General features: G+C 42.9%; 1 protein-coding gene across 2 annotated transcripts in view; it reads left to right on the top strand.

The window, feature by feature from the left end:
- Window positions 1-15,755, top strand: part of LOC128700629 (uncharacterized) — a 343,321-nt gene extending 327,566 nt beyond the window's left edge. The window contains exons 12-15 of one of the 2 annotated variants that reach the window (XM_070097051.1): window positions 2,564-2,693; window positions 4,671-5,023; window positions 5,402-5,563; window positions 10,534-15,755. In XM_070097051.1, the coding sequence (XP_069953152.1) occupies window positions 2,564-2,693; window positions 4,671-5,023; window positions 5,402-5,563; window positions 10,534-11,217 (1,329 nt within the window). In that variant the 3' untranslated portion in view covers window positions 11,218-15,755. Of the gene's footprint in view, window positions 1-2,563; window positions 2,694-4,670; window positions 5,024-5,398; window positions 5,564-10,533 lie in introns of both variants that reach the window. The other variant, XM_070097050.1, reaches the window with a different exon arrangement.
- The last annotated feature ends 4,615 nt before the right edge of the window (window positions 15,756-20,370 follow it).

Here is a 20,370-nt window from a genome sequence, read left to right as displayed (position 1 = left end):
TACTAGTGTAGCAGGTGTTCCATACTAGTGTTGCAGGTGTGTTCCATACTAGTGTTGCAGGTGTGTTCCATACTAGTGTTGCAGGTATTCCATACTAGTGTAGCAGGTGTGTTCCATACTAGTGTTGCAGGTGTGTTCCATACTAGTGTAGGTGTTCCATACTAGTGTAGCAGGTGTTCCATACTAGTGTAGCAGGTGTTCCATACTAGTGTTGCAGGTGTGTTCCATACTAGTGTAGCAGGTGTTCCATACTAGTGTAGCAGGTGTTCCATACTAGTGTAGCAGGTGTTCCATACTAGTGTAGCAGGTGTTCCATACTAGTGTAGCAGGTGTTCCATACTAGTGTAGCAGGTGTTCCATACTAGTGTAGCAGGTGTTCCATACTAGTGTTCCAGGTGTGTTCCATACTAGTGTTGCAGGTGTGTTCCATACTAGTGTTGCAGGTATTCCATACTAGTGTAGCAGGTGTGTTCCATACTAGAGTAGCAGGTGTTCCATACTAGTGTTGCAGGTGTGTTCCATACTAGTGTAGCAGGTGTTCCATACTAGTGTAGCAGGTGTTCCATACTAGTGTAGCAGGTGTTCCATACTAGTGTAGCAGGTGTGTTCCATACTAGTGTAGCAGGTGTTCCATACTAGTGTAGCAGGTGTGTTCCATACTAGTGTAGCAGGTGTTCCATACTAGTGTAGCAGGTGTTCGATACTAGTGTAGCAGGTGTTCCATACTAGTGTAGCAGGTGTTCCATACTACTGTAGCAGGTGTTCCGTACTAGTGTTGCAGGTGTGTTCCATACTAGTGTTGCAGGTGTGTTCCATACTAGTGTTGCAGGTGTGTTCCATATTAGTTTTGCAGGTGTGCCATAGTGTTGCAGGTGTGTGATCCATACTAGTGTTGCAGGTGTGTTCCATACTAGTGTAGCAGGTGTTCCATACTAGTGTAGCAGGTGTTCCATGCTAGTGTTGCAGGTGTGTGTTCCATACTAGTGTTGCAAGTGTGTTCCATACTAGTGTTGCAGGTGTGTTCCATACTAGTGTTGCAAGTGTGTTCCATACTAGTGTTGCAGGTGTGAGTTCCATACTAGTGTAGCAGGTGTTCCATACTAGTGTTGCAGGTGTGTGTTCCATACTAGTGTTGCAGGAGTGTTCCTTATTAGTGTTGCAGGTGTGTGATCCGTACTAGTGCTGCAGGTGTGTTCTCTACTTGTGTTGTAGGTGTTTCATACTACTGTTGCAGGTGTTCCATACTAGTGTTGCATGTGTGTTTCATACTAGTGTTGGTGTGTTCCATACTAGTGTAGCAGGTGTTCCATACTAGTGTTTACAGGTGTGTGTTCCATACTAGTGTTGCAGGTGTGTTCCATACTAGTGTTGCAGGTGTGTTCCATATTAGTGTTCCAGGTGTGCCATACTAGTGTTGCAGGTGCGTTCCCTACTTGTGTTGTAGGTGTGTGTTTCATACTAGTGTTGCAGGTGTGTTCCATACTAGTGTTGCATATGTTTCATACTAGTGTTGCAGGTGAGTGTTCCATACTAGTGTTGCAGGTGAGTGTTCCATACTAGTGTTGCAGGTGTGTGTTCCTTACTAATGTTGCACATGTGTTTCATACTAGTGTTGCAGGTGTTCCATACTAGCGTTGCAGGTGAGTGTTCCATACTAGTGTTGCAGGTGTGTGTTCCTTACTAATGTTGCACATGTTTCATACTAGTGTTGCAGGTGTGTTTCATACTAGTGTTGCATGTGTGTTCCATACCAGTGTTACAGGTGTGTGTTCCAAACTAGTGTTGCACACCCCAATGTGAGCCTTGCATTCGTTCTGCATCTTCACATAAATCGTTGAGGTTCCTGGAAGATTGTCAATATATCGCGCTGAGGACTTACAGCGGGCGCTGTCACCCTGTCTATAAAATGCATCACCCTTTATAAAATGATACCATCAGAAGAGTCATGCTCAAGTTACTTAACGGGGAAAAAATCTACATCATTTTGAAAATAACATTGATAATTTGGTGCCTACACCCTCCTACAAGGATTTCAACCTTCCTTTAAGCAGGCTACAACAGTGTTGAAGAGGCTTTCTCAAGTTATGGAATGGATTCTAAAAACAAGAGATAGTCCATATAAAGCTGACAAGAGGACTCCTGCAAATGGCAGTAGTTGCATGAATATGTTTCTTGTTACATTACATCACCGGTGAAAATTTAGTCAGTTGATTAAACTAAGACCCGGAAGGAAGAACAAATAAATGGTTACTTACCTCAAGATCTTCGGGAATATCTAATTAATTCATAGAAATTCAAACTCATATGTCAGAATAATTTATACAACTAATTACCGATACGTTTCTGCTTTGGTCACTGAGTAAAATGTCTGGTGGCCATTTATAACGTTTAAGATTACACTCTGGGCTTTACTGAATAATTTGTGCCGTTTTAAATATAATTTTCTGTTTTATATGAGAGGAAAAGGCTGATCAAATGTGTCTTATATTACAAATATAATTATTGTCATGTAATTTTGTTGTATAAGCGTAAATAACAGGTGTTATGTGATGATGTGTTGCAGGTGGAGGGGCTGCAGGTGGAGGCTAAATACCAGCTGGCAGTGAAGGCCGTCAATGACAAAGGTGCCAGCAGTGCCACTCATTTCACCATCAGCAGCATAGGTACCAACGGTTCTGTCTACCAACTGCACGGTTAGTACAACGCTCTACCACACCTCCATATTATTAATTACGGTCCATTTTAAAATGGGAGCTTTATTGACAATAAAGCGATTCCTATTTCAATATATTCTTTAACGAATTTGACTGAATGAGCTATTTTAACGTACTTAGGTAATTGCTGTAATAATAAGAACATATTTTTAAATAAACAATAATGTGCCAGTAACAGAGGCAGCGCACGGAATTATTTTTGTTTTTGTCACTAAACACTGACGAATAAAGATAGATAATAAATCATTTACTACGATGGTACCATCAAGAGTATCCTAAAATTATGGTATCCTTATGGGCACCCTATGGTGATACCCTCATTGATATCCTAAGATGATAGTACCCTCATGGGCATCCACAATACCATAAAACTAAAGTTTTATCTACGAAATCAACGAATGGTTTACTAACAAATTCTGAGGTCACGTAGGTGTTTAATGGATATTCGTATACATTTTATTATGTATATTTTTAATCAAGGATAACCTAACAAGGTCAATGTAATTAACGTATTTTCCTTAAGGTTTTCACTATTTCCCATAGTTAAGCATGTATAGGTCATCTTATATTCAACCCACAGTAATATTAATAACAAGGAAATGCAAACAAGAAACATATGTGGCTGATCAATGCTACATTATTCGTTGCATAATTATATTTAAGACAAGAAAATCACTTTCTCCCGTTTTGCAGCTTCATTAGTAATTATTTAGCTCCAGTCTGAAATTGGTATGTACCATGACTAGGCTTAACGTGATCAGGTCGCTTTTCCACTCCTGTAACCTAAGTACTAAATAGGTGTTGGAGGGCTGTCTACCTACTATAGGTACTACAAATATTTTTTTCGGTTCCTCTAGTGCAGTATTGATTTTGGTTCGTATTTTTACAAAATTATAAGGAAGATATTATGGTGACTCACGAAATCGTAATGACACGGTTGCAAACAAACCATACCACGGACGGAGATAGAACCCGCGGGTTCTATCCCCGCCCGTGGTATGGTTAAGATATGTTACTGGTTGTTATCAATTTTGTATTCTTGGATTAGTTTCAACTGTTATACTGTCTACCACCTTTAAACATTTCCAGTTATTATAGTTCATCCTGGACTGTATGTTCTCTTGGTTCCTTTGTTCAGGAGCAACCTCACCATCATACTTGGTTCAGGAGCAACCTCACCATCATACTTGGTTCAGGGGCAACCTCACCATCATACTTGGTTCAGGAGCAACCTCACCATCATACGTGGTTCAGGGGCAACCTCACCATCATACTTGGTTCAGGAGCAACCTCACCATCATACTTGGTTCAGGGGCAACCTCACCATCATACTTGGTTCAGGAGCAACCTCACCATCATACTTTGAGCTTTTTTATATGCATTTTATTTTTTTTTTTTTGTCAGCGCTAACTGCTAGACAGAACATTAGTAATTAATCTTCATACAAGTATCAGCCGGATATAGGTAAGGTCTTACGTGCCTCATTTGTTACCCACTGTCTGTCAAGAGACAAACTAACCTGGCTTTAGTTATTTGGGCCTTAAAAAGACACTTGAGCAAACAATAGGATATATTTATTAGAAAACGTTTCGGTCCTGGGACCTTGATTACTGGAGAAGGGAGAAGTAATCAAGGTTCCAGGTCCAACGTTTTCTAATATATCCTAGTGTATGCTCACGTATCTTTTTAAAACCACTCGTCGGTATCAGTGGTTGGTTTACAACATTGTGAACTATCAGTACACATGAACTGCACGGATAAAAGTAATTCCTAGATATTTTACTGATGTTACCGTTTAACTAGGCTCTTCCTTACCAACACAACAATGCAAGTATCGCCGACAATCCTTTTGTAAGTCTTGTGAATGCAATCTTCGGCAATTTTTATATAAATTTAACAATAAACTTGTAAAGTGCCTATAAATCTGTTTTTATTTACTGTTATTTAATTCACCAGACGGCCCCTTGGAGGCTGAAGTGAGGGATGGTAAACAGAGTAGTGTTGGTAGTACTGGAACTGGAAGCGATGATGACGCTAGTTCCATGGTGACCCTGACTCTGCCCTCCGTCATCATGGGTGTCCTGGGTGCTGGCTCAGGACTGGTGTTCCTGATGATCCTCTTGCTGCTCTTCATCACTTACCACAGGAGAAGAGTGTCTCACCAGCCTCGCCCCCTTGCTGACACACTGCACCACTCTGAGGGGGGAGACAGTTCCAAGGACACCATTAGGTCAGTGAGGTGTACTCACACATCACTTGCGCTGAGTGCTGAGCATCACCTTACCTGCCTGGAGAGGGACATGCAACAGGTCAGTTGACACTGGTTTACCCTATGTAAATCTAGTGCATGTGTACTGCCTACACATACTGTATATAGAGTAAATATAATTTTTGTGTGTAATCCAACGTTTTTGCCAAAATGTTATGAAGATGTTTAGCGTGACATTTAAGTCCTATGAAAACTGAACATCAAAGCACTCCATTCTGCGTACTATTTTCCAGCCATCAGGAGGGTGTTTTGATACAAGATTATCTGTTTAAAATTATGAAGATTACAATTTAGTGTACAAAATGTGAAATTAGCCATGATAACTATCTTCTGGTCTCTGTTTATTATCAATATCTGCACATCTACCACTCCTCTCCTTCCCATATTATCTCAACCATTCCCCTTTCTTCTCCAGCAGCAGGCAGAGTCAGAGAGTGACGCAGAGCCTGACGTGATCCCCCTGCAGGAGTCATATCGCAGCAGCAGCAGCTGTGAGAGAGAGCTGACTGCAGCAGCCACACTGCTGCCTTCAGAGCGCTACAAGTACTCTCCAGTGCCTGCACATCTACCACCCAATATTGTGAGAAATTCTTCGTAGTTACCCGTGATTTTTTTTATTTATGCATGTTTTATATTAATTTCTTTGTAACTATGTTATTGTTACCTTTTTATTCATTGACTGTGTATTGTCTAATGTTTCATGTATGAGCCTCTATGAGCGTTATTTGTTGCCTGCCTAATTTGTTTATTATATCTGCATTCATATGTGCCGCTTGCAGACGCTTCTGTTTGAATGCTGTGAAACTATTTTTGCATTTACTGCTAGGCTCTGATATAATAAGTTTTGCGATGTGTTGCTGCTGACTATCACCTCCTGGTAGCAGGTTCTTAGACTTGTTACCTTAACCACCAAGTATCTCCCGATACCTTTGCGTACTCACCTATTTGTGGTTGCAGGCGTCGATTCGTAGCTCCTGGCCTTGTGTGTCTGTTCACTCACCTATATGTGGTTGCAGGGGTCGAGTCAGCCACGTCAGCCTGTGACTTTAATGTTACTCCTGCTGGGTGCTAGCATGTATGTACTGTATGCTGAGTGCAAGCTTATGCTGGATCTATAGTGCTCACTGGCTGCTAGCATGTATAATGTTTCGCGAGCTGGGTTCTAACATGTACTTGCTAAATAGAAAGCTTTTACAATCACACCATTAAAAACAGGCACATGGTGTCCCAAAAAATATTCGAAAATATCGCAACTGTTGGCTTTGATATGGTAAAAGACAAATTCAGACGTTCCTAAGACATGTTTTGACTACAAGTATTTGTCATAATGTCGACATATTAATGACATTTGTATGTTTCATGAAAATTTTGTTTTGCTACGATTTTTCTGCTTTTTTTTTTATTATATTGATAAATTTTAAAATGACAGAAAGCACGTCTGACGTGGCAGTGTTATAACATTCGTAATTTCACTGTTCATTGTGCCTACATGTAAGGAGATTATGCAGTGTTACCTTTATGCTAAAAGCTGTATAGCCCTTGTGGCTTAGCGCTTCTTTTTGATTATAATAATAATTTATGCTAAAAAAACAAAAACATAAATATTAGCTGAAAATAATGCTACTTAGTTCATCGAAAAATAGGTCGCTGGATCAGATCAGTATTTGTGTTGTGTTTAACGTTTTATTATGAAAACAGCTTAATGAGTTATTTAGAACTGAAGAACAAGTTCACGCGTTATGCTGTAGGCAATTTCTAGATCAGAAATTTTGGTACACTGCCAGAAAAAAAATTTTTTTTACCCTGTTTCACCAAAATAATGTTGCAGAGCTGGTGTACAGGTGAGTAATTGTGAGGGATGCCAACACCTAGAATAAGTCACAATACCGTAGCTGTAACAACGCACTATAAATAAGCCGCACTTAGGAAATTCATATTTATGACGACGTTTCGCTCCAACGACCATTAACCAGTCTGTTGGGTAATAGGGCACATGCAGCTGATGTGACACTTTATTGTAGCAACATTTCGCTCTCCAGGAGCTTTAACAAGCTCTAACGGCTTGACAAAGCTCTTGGAGAGCGAAACGTTGCTACAATAAAATGTCACATTAGTTGCATCTGTTCCCTGTTATCTAACATTTTGCCGGTAATTCTACCATTATTATTAACCAGTGTGATTGGTTATTGGTCCAAGTCAGACCGAAACGTCGTTGAAGATGAATTCCTGCTGACTCCGTGTTGATGATGACTGCCTGCCTACTTGATGATGACTGCCTGCTGACTCCTTGTGGATGATGACTACCTGCTGACTCCTTGTGGATGATGACTACCTGCTGACTCCTTGTGGATGATGACTGCCTGCTGACTCCGTGTGGATGATGGCTGCCTGCCTACTTGTTGATAATGACTGCCTGCCTACTTGTTGATAATGACTGCCTGCCTACTTGTTGATAATGACTGCCTGCTGACTCCTTGTGGATGATGACTGCCTGCTGACTCCGTGTGGATGATGGCTGCCTGCCTACTTGTTGATAATGACTGCCTGCCTACTTGTTGATAATGACTGCCTGCTGACTCCTTGTGGATGATGACTGCCTGCTGACTCCGTGTGGATGATGGCTGCCTGCCTACTTGTTGATAATGACTGCCTGCCTACTTGTTGATAATGACTGCCTGCTGACTCCTTGTGGATGATGACTGCCTGCCTACTTGTTGATGATGACTGCCTGCTGACTCCTTGTGGATGATGACTGCCTGCTGACTCCTTGTTAACTATGCATGCTGACTCATTGTTAACTATGATTGCCTGCTGACTCCTTGTTAACTATGCATGCTGACTCCTTGTTGATGACTGCCTGCTGACTCCTTGTTAACTATGCCTACTGCCTGCTGACTCCTTGTTAGCAGTCATCTGCTGATGACTACCTACTAACTCTTCAAGCTGGCATCCTCTTTAACCTTACATACTTCATAAGATAGAACTAATAGTAGTAGTAGTAATAGTAGTGATAGTGATAGCAGTAGTAGTAATAATAGTAGTAATAGTGATAGTGATAGCAGCAGTAGTAGTAATAATAGTAGTAATAGTAGTGATAGTGATAGTAGTGATAGTGATAGCAGTAGTGATACTTGTAGTAGTGATAGTGATGGTAGTAGAAGTGATAGAAGTAGTGATAGTAATAGTGATAGTAATGATAATAGTGATAATAGTGATAGTAGTAGTGATAGTAATAGTGATAGTAATGATAATAGTGATAGTGATAGTAGTGATAGTAGTAGTAGTGATAGTAATAGTGATAGTAATAATAGTGATAGTAGTAGATAGTAAATGGTCAGGTTGATGGATAACCTTACTTTCACAACATTATTAATTTAGCGTTTATTATTTTGATGTGAAAACCATTACCTTTTATATTAGTTATTATTATAAAGAATTATCAGTTTGATTATTTTTTTTTTTTGTATCATGTTGCTTTTTTTTCGTTTTGAAGAATTTTATTATTCTGATATTGCAAATTCTGTAATAACTAGAAAATATATTAGGTATAAAATGCAGCTGGGTACATTTTGTCATGTCAACTGATGAACATTTGCTATAAAAAAAACTACATAAATAACCCGCACGTACGACAACTTACGACGTTTTTTCGGTCCGACTTGGACCAGTAATTAGTGTGTGACTAGTTAATGGTCCAAGTTGGACCGAAAAGTCGTCATAAGTTTCTTTCACTTACGTGCGGGTTGTTTGTGTATTGTTCCAGTCACGGTATTGACTTTTTTGTTCTCGGTAGAAAAAAAAATTATATATTTTCATACACTTGTGATGGAAATGCAGAATTATACTTAATTTAAATTAAAAATGCTTAGGCTAAAAATAATGAAAAACCTGTCATTATTTTTAAAAATCCGAGCACTTTTTTTTTGTATCTTTCCCTTAATTAATAAGTAAACAAGAACACGCCATTGGTATTTGCGCCACAAACTCGAGCACTGTTAAAAATATTCATTTAACAGTACATTAAAATTCAATTAAATTAGCAGGTGAAGCTTAATTGTCACTGTTCACTGACTTATCACTTTGTGTAATTTGATTATATACCGATCATTGAATACTGCTATCATGAGATTTCTCTGTGCTCCGTTGGTCATGTATCTCACTGTTGGAATGACCTACATCACTGTCAGTTGTAATGCACTGATTCCTGTGACAGCATCACTGTCTGTTGTAATGCACTGATTCCTGTGACAGCATCACTGTCTGTTGTAATGCACTGATTCCTGTGACAGCATCACTGTCAGTTGTAATACACTGATTCCTGTGACAGCATCACTGTCAGTTGTAATACACTGATTCCTGTGACAGCATCACTGTCAGTTGTAATACACTGATTCCTGTGACAGCATCACTGTTGTAATACACTGATTCCTGTGACAGCATCACTGTCAGTTGTAATACACCGATTCCTGTGACAGCATCACTGTCTGTTGTAATACACTGATTCCTGTGACAGCATCACTGTTGCCACCCACCACTGTATTGCATATCCAGTGTTGTCTGCATTAACCTTCCACACACACACACACACACACACACACACACACACACACACACACACACACACACACACACATATATATATATATATATATATATATATATATCTTTCTTTCTTTCAACACACCAGCCGTATCCCACCGAGGTGGGGTGGCCCAAAAGGAAAAACAAAAGTTTCTCCTTTCATATTTAGTAATATATACAGGAGAAGGGGTTACTAGCCCCTTGCTCCTGGCATTTTAGTCGCCTCTTACAACACGCATAGCTTACGGAGGAAGAATTCTGTTCCACTTCCCCATGGAGATAAGAGGAAATAAACAAGAACAAGAGCTAGTAGGAAAATAGAAGAAAACCCAGAGGGGTGTGTATACATATGCCTGTACATGTATGTGTAGTGTGACCTAAGTGTAAGCAGAAGTAGCAAGACGTACCTGAAACCTTGCATGTTTATGAGACAGAAAAAAAAATATATATATATATATATATATATATATATCGTTGTACTTTGTTATAGAATATTGGCCAATTTTAGTCTTAGTATATGTTACGCTTTTTGAATGTTGTAATGTTTTATACTAAGACAATATAGCCCAGAATATAACTTGTGGATATAATTAAGTTATTTGCGTACTTACAGATTATATTATATATACGTCCATTGCTTTCATAGATTTTCTCGCCGGAGTGGCTAGTTTATTGTGCACCTTATATTCTTCCCGTGGACGGTGGTGCAAGAGCATATATATAGATACACAAAAGGCCTAGGAACTAGTCCCCAAGAGAGTTACCATCAGTACATCTGGATATATATTTAGAGATTGTCTTATTATCTGTTGTAAGCAAATTTTGGGATATTTACGTAATATGTCTGCCATCTTGTTTTCATCAATACAATATCGTGACATATCACCTAGGTTATTATATTGTCTGTCTCTATGTTCCCCATGATCAGTACAAGCTTTTACACTTATTTTTTTTTTTTTGTGGTGCCAGCCGCCGTGTCCTCCCGAGTACAGTGTGCTTGGTGTGGTCCAGGCAGCACCCCCCCTGCCGTGTGGAGACCTCGTTGACCCCTGCTACCACCATCACCATCACCACCCTACACCATCACTACACACCGCCACAACCACACATCACCAGCATCATATTCCCCCACCATTGCAGACTGCCACAACCTCACAACACCAGCAACACTCGCCACCCCCACCACAGACCACAACCACCACTCACCTGCAATACAGTGGACAATCACAAGCCACAACATATGAGCAACATGCACTGCCACCACCACCACCGCCACACATTGTGCACCACCACCACCACGACCCCCACCTCCTCCACCAGGATGACACCCATCAACACCACGACAACTCTTACCTCCTCCACGACGACCCACACCACCATCAAGACGACGCCCAAGCTTTCCTGCACCAGCAAGCAGCCTCTGGCAGTGTATCCCAGCGAGCTCTTCTCAGACCGGACACTACCAACACCTACTGCTACACCCCCGTACCCAACCCACACCACTACCCTCGCCCGAATGTGGAAGGTAGTCTCCCTCCCCCAGCAGAGTATCTAGACTCTGAGAGGAAGCGAGTGACATTCTCCAGACACGCAAGTTATGAAGAGGACACGCCCAGCACTCCGCTCCTGAAGAAGGGAGAGAGTGCCGTCTGATGTTAACCTTCAAGTGTTTAATGTTTGCACTCAGTCATTCAAATGTCAGTAACAAAACAGGTCTAATAAGTATCGTGGAAGCAGTAACCGTTAACTTGGGAATTCTAAACAAAATTCTAATTATTCACAGGTAAAATGTACGAGTCTGGTAAGCAGCTGGATGGGTGATCCAGTATAGGCAACCTTGCCCCTGGCTAGGGGCAACCAAGGTGTAAGCAACCAAGGTGTGCTTACAGACATAGTCTAATGTCTTGTGTTACAGACACAATCTAATATTTATGGGATTTCTTACTTTTTCCTTAATTCAGTATATTCACAATTTTTATTGAACAAGTCATGAAGCTGCTGTAATTAGTGTTTTCATGAATGTGTTTTAAAATTCAGATGTGCCTCTTATTGACAAAATACATATTCCAAGTGACAACAAGAGTTCTGTCAGTTTTGTGTGTGTTGTACCTTGTGAGTGAGAAGTGTGACACTCCTCGTGCCTTGTATAACTGCTTCATAATATACGCTTAAATAAGCCTTTTTCACCTGAGGCTTCAGAAAAAAACAAAACTTTGTGTATAACCCATAGACATCACTCGCGACTTTCAGACTGGACGAGGGAAGTCTTATGTATTCCGAAAGTTTAACCCGAACATCCAGTGTTGTGCTGCGCCATTGTGTTACCATTATGAGTCTTTCTTTTATGTGGTGTGGACGACCGACCATCACATGTTATGATAGATCTTTAACTTTTCACAAGATGAACCAGTAAGTCAGTGTCAGGTATGCCACCATAACCAAGATTCACACCTACTTACTGTAACATGATCATTATGTATATCATGTAATTGTTCATGCAAATTCGTTTTTACCAGTATTGAATACCTGTTCAACCTTGTACTGAGTGTGTGTGTGTTGATACAGTAACTGTTTATGTATGTGCGGATACAGTAACAGTGTGTTTGTTAATACAGTAACTGTGTGTTTATACAGTAACTGTGTGTGTGTTGATTCATTAACTGTACTCACCTAATTCTCACCTAATTGTGGTTGCAGGGGTCGAGATTCAACTCCTGGCCCCGCCTCTTCACTGACCGCTACTAGGTCCTCTCTCTCCCTGCTCCATGAGCTTTATCATACCTCGTCTTAAAACTATGTATAGTTCCTGCCTCCACTACATCGCTTACCAGACTATTCCACTTCCTGACTATTCTATGACTGAAGAAATACTTCCTAACATCCCTTTGACTCATCTGAGTCTTCAGCTTCCAATTGTGACACCTTGTTTCTGTGTCCCATCTCTGGAACATCCTGTCTCTATCCACCTTGTCTATTCCACGCAGTATTTTGTATGTCGTCATCATGTCTCCCCTGACCCTCCTGTCCTCCAGTGTTGTTAGACCGATTTCCCTTAACCTCTCTTCATAGGACATTCCCCTTAGTTCTGGAACCAGCCTTGTTGCAAACCTTTGCACTTTCTCTAATTTCTTAACGTGTTTGACCAGATGTGGGTTCCAAACTGGTGCTGCGTACTTCAGTATGGGCCTGACGTACACAGTGTATAAAGTCTTGAACGATTCCTTACTGAGGTACCGGAACGCTATTCTCATGTTTGCCAAGCGCCCATATGCCGCAGCAGTTATCTGGTTAATGTGTGCTTCTGGCGATGTACTTGGTATTATACTCACTCCTAGGTCTTTCTCCTTGAGTGAGGTTTGCAGCCTTTGGCCTCCTAGCCTATACTCTGTCTACGGTCTTCTTTGCCCTCCTCCGATCTTCATGACTTTGCATTTGGCGGGGTTAAATTCTAGGAGCCAGTTTCTGGACCACACATCCAGCCTGTCCAGGTCTCTTTGTAGACTTGTCTGGTCCGCGTCTGATTGAATTCTCCTCATTAACTTCACGTCATCTGCAAACAGGGACACTTCTGAGTCTATCCCTTCCATCATGTCGTTCACATATACCGAGAATAGCACTGGTCCCAGGACTGACCCCTGTGGGACCCCGCTCGTCACTGGCGCCCACTGTGATACCTCATCACGGACCGTGACACGCTGTTGCCTCCCTGTTAGGTATTCTCTGATCCATTACAGTGCCCTTCCTGTTATATGTGCCTCTTCCTCTAGCTTCTGTACTAATCTCTTGTGAGGAACTGTGTCGAAGGCCTTCTTGCAGTCCAAGAAAATGCAATCAACCCACCCCTCCCTCTCATTTCTTACTTCACTTACCTTGTCATAAAACTCTAGTAGGCTTGTGACACAAGATTTGCCTTCCATGAATCCGTGCTGGCTGTCGTTTATAATCTTGTTCTGCTCCAGGTGCTCCACCACTCTCCTCCTGATAATCTTTTCCAAGACTTTGCATACTATACATGTCAGTGACACTGGTCTATAATTTAGTGCTTCATTTCTGTCTCCCTTCTTAAAGATGGGGACTACATTTGCCTTCTTCCATACTTCAGGTAGTTGCCCAGTTTCAAGGGAAGTGTTGAAGATTTTGGTTAGTGGCACACGTAGTGTCCCTGCTCCCTCTCTAAGGACCCATGGAGAGATGTCTGGTCCCACCACCTTTGGTGTATCAAGGTCACTTAGGAGCTTCTCCACCTCCTCCTCAGTTGTGTGTAATTCATCCAACACTTGTTGGTATATCCCTTGGAAATATAAACACATATGCAGTATAATGTGATCCTTTATTGACTACGTTTCGCCCACACAGTGGGCTTTTTCAAGTCACAAACAGAACTACCGAAGAATCCTGGAATCATCACTTATTTCTATATCCGACAACTTCAACCAGAATAGTGGCTTCTATAACATAGCTGAACCACTTGCCAAGAAGCTTCTTCATCGCTATCCCACATAAGAACACTGTAGAAGGTCTGCTCACAAACTTGTCCAATCTCCTTTCCAAGCTACCCAAGATTTTAGACTCAGATGCAACATTCTCCACCTGACCTCAGCAATCTGATCCTGACTATTAATACTCGCGTTCCTTCCACCCCAGGTAGTTCTGTTTGTGACTTGAAAAAGCCCACTGTGTGGGCGAAACGTAGTCAATAAAGGATCACATTATACTGCATATGTGTTTATATTTCCATTGTGTCGGTATTATATACCATTTATTTCCATGGTATATCCCTTGTTGCTGTATGCCACTGTTTTGTCTTCCTGTTGTCCCTTCAGCCTCCACTGTAAATACTTCCTGAAATCTCATGTTGAGGTCCTCGCATACCTCCTGGTCATTTCTTGTGAGCTCCCCACCTTCCTTCCTCAGCCTGATTACCTGGTCCTTGACTATTGTCTTCCTCCTTATGTGGCTGTAGAGTAGTTTCGGATCAGACTTGACTTTCGATGCTATGTCATTTTCATACTGCCTCTGTGCCTCCCTCCTTATCTGTGCATACTCGTTTCTGGCTTGTCAACTAATCTCTCTATTCTCCTGAGTCCTTTGCCTTCTGTACTTTTTCCATTCTCTAGAGCACTTAGTTTTTGCCTCCCTGCACCTTCGGGTAATCCAAGGGCTTGTTCTGTCCTTCCCATTATTTCTGTTACCCTTGGGAACAGACCTTTCCTCTGCCTCCTTGCATTTTGTTGTTACAAAGTCCATCATTTCGTTTACTGATTTTCCTAACAACTCCTGTTCCCACTGAGCCTCCTGCAGGAAGATCCTCATTTCTGTGTAGTCCCCCCTTTTATAGTTTAGCTTTTCCCTTTCTACTCCTGTTACCCTCTCCACTTTTAGCTCCACGATGTATTCAAAGCTCATAACTACGTCGTCACTAGCTCCAAGGGGCCTTTCATATGTGATGTGCTCAATGTCTGAGCCACTCAGGGTGAACACGAGGTCCAGTCTTGCTGGTTCATCCTCCCCCTCTCTCTCTGGTAGTATCCCTAACATGTTGGTGCATGAGATTTGCCAGCACCACATCCATCATCTTCGCTCTCCATGTTTTGGGACCCCATGTGGTTCCAGGTTTTCCCAATCAATCTCCCTGTGATTGAAGTCGCCCATGACCAGTAACTTCGCTCTGCTTGAGTGAGCCCTTCTTGCGACCTCAGCTAGAGTGTCCACCATTGCTCTGTTGCACTCATCATAGTCCTCTCTTGGCCTCCTGCAGTTCTGTGGTGGGTTATACATCACTGCAATGACTACCTTGTGTTCCCCTGACTGAACTGTACCTACTGTGTAATCCATTTCTCCAGTCTCGTCCATACCTTCCATTTCTTGATAACCCCACCGGTTTTTTATTAGTAGTGCAACCCCTCTTCCCCCCCTGCTCCTTCTATCCTTCCTCAGCATCTGATATCTGGGTGGGAAGATTGCATCTGTTATTATCCCAGTGAGTTTTGTTTCTGTAGCCGCTATGATGTCTGGGGACATCTCCTTGATTCTTTCATGCCACTCCTCACATTTATTAGTTATTCCATCTGCGTTCGTGTACCAAACCTTCAACTTCTTTTCAATAACTGTGGTCTGGGGAGAGAGGTGGGTTAGGGGGAGCAGGTGCCCTGACAGGGGCCTATAGGGGGTTGGTGTGGGGGCAGAGGGCCTGTCTGGGGTTTCAGTGGGGATGGTGGTGGTGGTGAGGGGGATGGGGGAAGAGAGCCAGTGGGGGGGGGGTTGTGGTGAGGGGGATGGGGATAGAGGGTACATTGTGTGGGTTACTGTGGGTTTCTGTGGGGGTGGGGTTTGCGCTGAGGGGGATGTGCGGGTTAATGAGGGTTACCGTGGGGGTGGGGTTTATGCAGAGGGGGATGTGTGGGTTTCTGTGGGGTGGGGTTTGTGCTGAGGGGGATGGGGGCAGAGAGCCTATGGGGGGTTACAGTGGGGGAGCGGGTTGTGGTGAGGGGAATGGGGATAGAGGGTACAGTGTGGGGGTTGCTGTGGGTTACTGTGAGGGTGGGGTTTGTGGTGAGGGGGATGGGGGAAGAGGGTACATTGTGTGGGTTACTGTGGGTTTCTGTGGGGGTGGGGTTTGAGCTAAGGTGGATGTGCGGGTTAATGAGGGTTACTGTGGGGGTGGGGTACTGTGGGTTTCTGTGGGGGTGGGGTTTGTGCTGAGGGGGATGGGGGCAGAGGGTACAGTGAGTGGGTTTTGGGTTAGGTCGTTTGATTGCTTTGGGACTGCAAAGGTTGTGTTCCTTCTGTGGGTGATACTGGAAGGGGTTGTGTTTGTTCTTTTGCGTGGGCCTGATTTCTCCTGCTCTCCACCTTCCTTGCCTCCCATTCCTCCTTGCGACGTTGCACCCTCTCTTTCAGTGTCATCCTTTCTTCTTGTGTTCTGTCTCGGTCGAAGTACACACTCCGGAATGCCTGATTGTCCCTTAGGCGTGCTTTCTCCTGCAGGATCTGGTTTCGAGCTGACTCTGCCTTGAAAATCACTTTGACTGGACGCTTTTTTTCCCTTGCAAACCACCCAATTCTCCGAAAATTTGTCAGCTGGGTCATGTCCTCTCTTATTGCTTTCATGATGCTTTCAATATTTTTTTCTCCTCCTGTTTCCTTGCCTCGTAAGTTTCCCCATCTACTTCTTGGAGCCCATAGACAAAAACAGCCCTCTCCCTTTCATCCTCCCACTGTGCTTCCCTGAGCATCTTCTGATTCAAATTAGTTTGTGTTTGTGTGTGTTTGTGTGTTTGTGTGTGTGTGTGTGTGTGTGTGTGTGTGTGTGTGTGTGTGTATGTACTCACCTATTTGTACTCACCTATTTGTGGTTGCAGGGGTCGAGTCTTAGCTCCTGGCCCCGCCTCTTCACCGGTTGCTACTGGGTCCTCTCTCTCCCCGCTCCATGAGCTTTATCAAACCTCGTCTTAAAACTATGTATGGTTCCTGCCTCCACTACATCACTTTCTAGGCTGTTCCACTGCCTGACAACTCTATGACTGAAGAAATACTTCCTAATATCTCTGACTCATCTGTGTCTTTAACTTCCAATTGTGTGTGTGTATTGATTCATTAACTGTGTGTGGAGTCATTAACTCTGTGTGTGTGTGTGTGTGTGTGTGTGTGTGTGTGTGTGTGTGTGTGTGTGTGTGTGTGTGTGTGTGTGTGTGTGTGTGTGTGTGTTTTGTGTTGATACAATAACAGTGTGTGCGTGTGTGTGTGTGTTGATGCAGTAAGTGTCATTATTCACTGATATCATTACTCACTAGAAAGTCAACATTAACATTATTGACGGTGAATTTACTCAAAGTTTTGTATACATATATATTTTTACAGGTTATAAATAGATGTCAGTTCTGTGTACAGTGCTGACAATGAGGCAGTGTGTTAGAGAGACAGTTGACTTTTTAGTGATTAACATGCATAAGATGACCTTTTGTAAGTTTTAATATAACACTGTCAGTATATCAAGCTGAATGTAATAAATATGATGAAGTAAATACATTTTTTGCCAATTGTGGTTTTGTTTGATGAATGCATCACCCTAAGAGTCAATAAAGGTTGCTTCATTAATCGTGAATAGTTTAGCGCAAGTAAAACTAAATTAAACTTTGCTTACAGTATGTACTCTAACCACAATTAACCTGGGTTATGGTTTATACTAACCAAACTCGATCCCATTAGTTTAATTTGTCGTTCATTAATTAACTAAAAGCTTAAACCCCGTCACTACGTCACCTTAACCTGATTCGAGGTTTGAGCGACACTCTACGACCCTTCCTTCAGCCTCTCAAATTCTACGACTTACCTAGCGGGGAAATTAACTCTTGTCAACACTGGCGGTGGTAGCCCTCCCTCCCCTACCTCCTTCCACTAACTTGGAATATTTTGTGGATGTTGTTCCCCTCAAGGAAGGTTCCTTGATGTTGGTGAGGGGCTCTTGATTTAGGGAATTGGATCTGTGCTCCAGTTCCCCGAATTAAGCCTGAATGCCTTCCACATATCCCCCCCCCCAGGCGCTGTATAATCCTCCGGGTTTAGCGCTTCCCCCTTGATTATAATAATAATAATAATAATAATGTGGATGTTGTTTGAAGTAGAGTGAGCAGACGCCACAGCCGCTAACATCGCGGGTTGTAACTTAACCCAAGGTTTGTGTATGACTAGCCTCTGATACATGGACTTTATTCATTACTATTGTTTTTAACTCTGTCATTGTTGCTTTTCACACCCTGCTGTTGTTGCTGACACTACCATTTGCTGACGCTTCCACTATTGCTGACGTTCCCGCTGTTGCTGATGCTATCACTAGTGCTGACACTACCACTGTTGCTGACACTACCACTGTTGCTGACACTACCACTGTTGCTGACGCTACTACTGTTGCTGACGCTACCACTGTTGCTGACACTACCACTGTTGCTGATGCTATCACTGTTGCTGACGCTACCACTGTTGCTGATGCTACCACTGTTGCTGATGCTACCACTGTTGCTGATGCTACCACTGTTGCTGACACTACCACTGTTGCTGATGCTATCACTGTTGCTGACGCTATCACTGTTGCTGACGCTACCACTGACGCTGTCACTTGCTGACGCTTCCACTATTGCTGACTCTACCACTTGTGATACTACCACTGTTACTGACACTACCACTATTACTGATGCTGCCACTCTATCTAACGATGTCACTGTTAATGCCACTGTTAGTGGTGTCACTGTTGTTAGCGCTGATACTGCTGCTAACGCTGTCACTGTTAGCACTGTCATTGTTGTTAACACTGTCACTGTTAACACTGTCACTGTTGTTAACGCTCACTGTTAACACTCTCAACACTGTCACTGTTAACACTGTCAACATTATCACTGTTGATAATACTGTCACTGTAAACACTGTCACTATTAACAGTCACAATGCTGTTAACGTTGCCGCTATTGATAATGCTGTCACATGTTAACGGTGCCACTGTTATTAATGCTACCACTGTTAGCGCTGCCACTGTTACCCATATTGTCACTGTTAATTCTCCCACTGTTGCTAATGCTGCAACTGTTGCTAATTCTGCACCAGTGTGTAGGATTGGTCCTCATTCTGACCGCCAGTGTGTAGGATGGATCCTTATTCTGATCAGCAGTGTGTAGGATGGGTCCTCATTCTGGTCACAAGTGTGTAGGATAGGTCTTCATTCTGACCACTAGTATGTACGATGGGTTCTCATTATGACCAATGTGTAGGATGGGTCCTCATTCAGACCACCAGTGTGTTGGATGGGTCCTCATTCTGACCACCAGTGTGTACGATAGACCCTCATTCTGACCACCAGTGTGTAGGATGGATCCTTATTCTTGTCACCAGTGTATGGGATGGGTCCTCATTCTGGTCACAAGTGTGTAGGGTGGGTCTTCATTCTGATCACTAGTATGTAGGATGGGTTCTCATTCTGACCACCAGTGTGTTGGATGGATCCTCATTCTGACCAGTATGTGGGATGGGTCCTCATTCTGACCACCATTGTGTTGGATGGGTCTTCATTCTGACCACTGTGTAGGATGCGTCTTTCTGAGCACAAGTGTGGAGGATGGGTCCTAATTCTGACAACCAATATGTAGGATGGGTCCTCATTCTGGTCATGAGTGAGTAGGATGGATCATTCTGGTTACCAGTTTACCTGGAGTTTATCTGGAGAGAGTTCCGGGGGTCAACGCCCCCGCGGCCCGGTCCGTGACCAGGCCTCCGGGTGGATCAGAGCCTGATCAACCAGGCTGTTGCTGCTGGCTGCACGCAAACCAACGTACGAGCCACAGCCCGGCTGGTAAGGAACCGACTTTAGGTGCTTGTCCAGTGCCAGCTTGAAGACTGCCAGGGGTCTGTTGGTAATCCCCCTTATGTATGCTGGGAGGCAGTTGAACAGTCTCGGGCCCCTGACACTTATTGTATGGTCTCTTAACGTGCTAGTGACACCCCTGCTTTTCATTGGGGGGATGTTGCATCGTCTGCCAAGTCTTTTTGCTTTCGTAGTGAGTGATTTTCGTGTGCAAGTTCGGTACTAGTCCCTCTAGGATTTTCCAGGTGTATATAATCATGAATCTCTCCCGCCTGCGTTCCAGGGAATACAGGTTCAGGAACCTCAAGCGCTCCCAGTAATTGAGGTGTTTTATCTCCGTTATGCGCGCCGTGAAGGTTCTCTGTACATTTTCTAGGTCAGCAATTTCACCTGCCTTGAAAGGTGCTGTTAGTGTGCAGCAATATTCCAGCCTAGATAGAACAAGTGACCTGAAG

This window comes from Cherax quadricarinatus, chromosome 56 (genome assembly GCF_038502225.1).
Source record: "Cherax quadricarinatus isolate ZL_2023a chromosome 56, ASM3850222v1, whole genome shotgun sequence".
Classification (NCBI taxonomy): domain Eukaryota; kingdom Metazoa; phylum Arthropoda; class Malacostraca; order Decapoda; family Parastacidae; genus Cherax; species Cherax quadricarinatus.
Note: the sequence above shows the minus strand (reverse complement) of the source record. Positions and strands in the feature narration are given on the sequence as shown.